The sequence below is a fragment of the Ascaphus truei genome, chromosome 4, assembly GCF_040206685.1.
Source record: "Ascaphus truei isolate aAscTru1 chromosome 4, aAscTru1.hap1, whole genome shotgun sequence".
NCBI lineage: Eukaryota > Metazoa > Chordata > Amphibia > Anura > Ascaphidae > Ascaphus > Ascaphus truei.
Window position 1 is genome coordinate 6,719,193 of NC_134486.1, and position 4,214 is coordinate 6,723,406.

The 4,214-nt window shown below is 40.2% G+C and overlaps 1 protein-coding gene across 1 annotated transcript; it reads left to right on the forward strand.

Annotated features, from left to right (window-relative positions):
• Positions 1-1,695: 1,695 nt before the first annotated feature.
• On the forward strand, positions 1,696-2,785 carry LOC142492544 (olfactory receptor 5V1-like). Its single transcript, XM_075595247.1, has one exon. It carries the CDS (start codon positions 1,696-1,698, stop codon positions 2,623-2,625), a length of 930 nt encoding a protein of 309 aa, XP_075451362.1. The 3' UTR covers positions 2,626-2,785.
• The last annotated feature ends 1,429 nt before the right edge of the window (positions 2,786-4,214 follow it).

Consider the following 4,214-nt stretch of genomic DNA (forward strand, 5'->3'; position numbering starts at 1 on the left):
CAAGATCCCACAACTGCTTAGAACATAGATTTTGGCAACAAATATCAGTAAAGTCAATATTCATGTTGTTTTCATGGAATTATCTGTTAGTTATAATGTTTATACATGTAACCATTAGGGTGTGGTTGTCATTTTTATTGGGGGGTTTTGTGATGACGTACACACATTGTGTCCTGTAAACTGAAAACACAAACACTAACAGTATGTTTTTATGTTTGTTTTGTTGTTTCTCATGGGATGTGCCATGGAGCAGTAAACTTCTCTCTCCTTCACCGTGTGTGCATTTCTGAAAGGAAATCCCCTTCTACTATGATGGACAAGGTATGGAGGATTATAGGGAGATGATTCTACAGAATAGTCTTGATCATCACTGTTTATGACAAATTGCTGATTGGTCACTGCCTGAAGGTGTTCTCATGTGGACACAGCCTGAATGTGTTCTCCTGTGGTCACTACCTCGAGGTGTTCTCCTGTGGTCACTACCTCGAGGTGTTCTCCTGTGGTCACTACCTAAAGGTGTTCTCCTTTGGTCACAACCTGAATGTGTTCTCCTATGGTTACTACCTGAAGGTGTTCTCCTGTGGTGACAGCCTGAAGGTGTTCTCCTGTGGTTACTACCTGAAGGTGTTCTCCTGTGGTGACAGCCTGAAGGTGTTCTCCTGTGGTTACTACCTGAAGGTGTTCTCCTGTGGTGACAGCCTGAAGGTGTTCTCCTGTGGTTACTACCTGAAGGTGTTCTCCTGTGGTTACTACCTGAAGGTGTTCTCCTGTGGTTACTACCTGAAGGTGTTCTCCTTATAGGTATATTCACCGGAAGGTGAGATATTTGATAGCACTCCTTTATATAACACTGATACCCATACAGTACCTTCCATAAACTAAATACTGTATTTAACATCCAAAACAATATTTTATTTCTGTGCCTTTAAATGACTACTATTTCATTCTTCTCAGGGGATATTATTACATGTTCTCCATTTCAAACATTTGCAGAGAGGGGTGTGAATAAATGTACCATTGCTCATGCTGTTTGTACAGCTAAGAAGCCACTTGAATGGCTGTTAATAATGGATAATGAATAATAATATTCTCAGCAGGTCCTGGTGGGATTTTGCCTTATCATCTTTATGGCAGCCTAGTAATTTTCTTACTCCTAGGTAGTGTTACGCTCACGTTTTGCAATGTTTTGGAAAAATAAGAAACCAAGACTAGGCTAGAGTTTTGGTTAAAATGTATTGCACAGAAAAATACACCTACTGTAGTCTACATATCTTTCAATGTAAATAGTTTCTTACAAATACATTTAAATTAGTAAACTATTTATTAGTGGTTAGAACTATTCAAAATTCACAAAATTATACATTGTTACCAATAATTGCATATTCTAACAAAGCGACAGGCAGTGATTTTGGAGGAAACCTGTTCCACAGAAAATTAAGCAAGTTCCTTAAATCCGATTTGGTCGAGACCCAACACATTTTAAGACTTTGTTATTTTCACATCATTTCTGAACTTGTAGTTTATATTTATGAGCTACGAAATCTCAGCAATGCGTTTGTATGTTTCTGATGTTGTTCTCCAGACCATTCTGGAATATATTCATTCAACAATATGAATAATAACAGTGGCATATAGAACAAAACAATAGTGATTGCAGTGTATATTTTCTCATTTCAGGAAGAGTCCAAGAGGTAAATGGAAAACCAAACCATATTTACCCAATTTCTTCTTCTGGGACTGTCCAGTCGGAAGGACCTGCAGCTCCTTCTCTTCGGCATCTTCTTCATTGTTTACTTGATGACCCTTATCGGCAACCTGATTATCATTGTCCTCATATGGGTGGATCTCTGCCTTCACAAGCCCATGTATTTCTTCCTTAGTAACTTGTCATTTCTAGATATCTGTTACTCTTCCGTTTCTGTCCCCAAAATGTTGACAAACTTATTGGCAGAGAAGAAAGTCATTTCTCTCTGGGGCTGTGTAGCTCAGCTGTTTGGTTTCTCCATGTTGGTAAGTGCAGAGTGTTTAATCCTCTCAGTAATGGCTTACGACCGTTATGTCGCTATCTGCAAACCCTTGCTTTATCCGGTCATTATGAATAGCTCATTGTGTATTCGGTTTGCATTATCTTGCTGGTTAACTGGTTTTGTAAATGCTGTGATCCATACTGTTTTCACATTCAGACTCCCATTCTGTAGTAATAAGATTAACCACTTTCTGTGCGAGATCCCTCCACTACTGAAGCTGGCTTGCACTTCTACTCTCATTAACGAGATATTGCTCTTTGCTCTTGCTGGCATTATCTCTGTGGGTTCTTTCCTATTGATAGTTGTGTCTTACACTCACATTATCTCCACCATCATGAAAATTCCTTCGGTGGAAGGCCGTAAAAAAACGTTCTCCACCTGTGCCTCCCACCTTACTGTTGTAACCATGTTGTATGCTTCTGCTATCTTTGTTTATATGAGACCTTCTTCCAACTATTCCCTGAATACGGATAAACTTATTTCTGTGCTCTACACAGTGATAGCCCCTATGTTAAACCCCATTATCTACAGTATGAGGAATGTTGATGTGAAAATTGCTTTCAGGAAAACCTTCACAAGAAAAGCACCTTTAACTTGATGACAGATATAAGATGTATCCTATATGCACTGAATCTGCTTCTCCGTGACAGGGACGCCTCTGAGGTCCGTTTATATGACTGGAGCTAGCAGGATTCCCTGACATTGAGAAACAGTTTCAAAGCTTATTGAATGGGAGTCATAGGGGAATCTTCATATTGTCCTGTGCTTTCTGTGTCACATAGTGTGCTCATACTGTTTATGTAAAAGGTTTCTCTCTAATGTTAGTCACGTATATATATATATATATACATATATATATATATATATATATATATATATGTATATATATATATATATATTGTGACAAACGGCACCCTTACGTAGCGCTGCCATCTGTCTGGGCTCTTCACGATACAGTCATCTATGATTATTTAGAGAGACAAAAGGATAATATGTAGCACTATATTGGAACTACAATCATTCACCCAGTAGCCCAAGCACGCTGCCTAGGGGTCACACTCGACTCCTCTCTCACATTCGCCCCTTACATTCAAAACATTTCTAAAACCTGTTGCTTTTTCCTCCGCAATATAACAAAGATACGTCCTTTCCTCTGTTACTCGACTGCTAAAACGCTGACTCAGGCCCTCATTCTCTCCCGTCTTGATTACTGTAACCTCCTGCTGTCCGGCCTTCCTGCCTCTCACCTGTCTCCCCTACAATCTATCCTAAATGCTGCTGCCAGAATCACTCTACTCTTTCTTAGATCTGTCTCAGCATCTCCCCTCATGAAATCCCTCTCCTGGCTTCCGATCAAATCCCGCATCTCACACTCCGTTCTTCTCCTCACTTTTAAAGCTTTACACTCCTCTGCCCCTCCTTACATCTCAGCCCTAATTTCTCGTTGTGCACCTTCCAGACTCTTGCGTTCTTCTCAAGGATGTCTTCTTTCTACCCCCTTTGTATCTAAAGCCCTCTCCCGCCTTAAACTTTTTCACTGACTGCCCCACACCTCTGGAATGCCCTTCCCCTCAGTACCCGACTAGCACCCTCTCTATCCACCTTTAAGACCCACCTTAAGACACACTTGCTTAAAGTAGCATATGAATAGCACTGTGGATATTCTGAACACATGATTCATAAAGCTTGGCCCCCTGCAGACGCACTTACCAGAACTCCCTCCGACTGTCTCTGTACGTTCTCCCTACCTACCAATTAGACTGTAAGCTCCTCGGGGCAGGGACTCTTCTTCCTTAATGTTACTTTTATGTCTGAAGCACTTACTCCCATGCTCTGTTATTTATATTATCTGTTATTTATTTGATTACCACATGTATTACTACTGTGAAGCGCTATGTACATTAATGGCGCTATATAAATAAAGACATACAATACAATACAATAATTCAGGCTTCTATCTGTTTTATTTTGTCCCAGTATGGGACTGCAGCTTTAACAGATACGGTACACATTGGAGGCACTCAGCCATTAACCTACGGTGGTTTTATTCTTATATCAGAGATAGGTATCTCACGCACACTGTCCCTTTAAGAAGACAAAATTAAAAAAAAAAAACTACTCCCTTTGGGAGACACACAGCATATGCCTCTCAACCATTTGCTGGCCAGCTAAGACAGTTACCAGTTA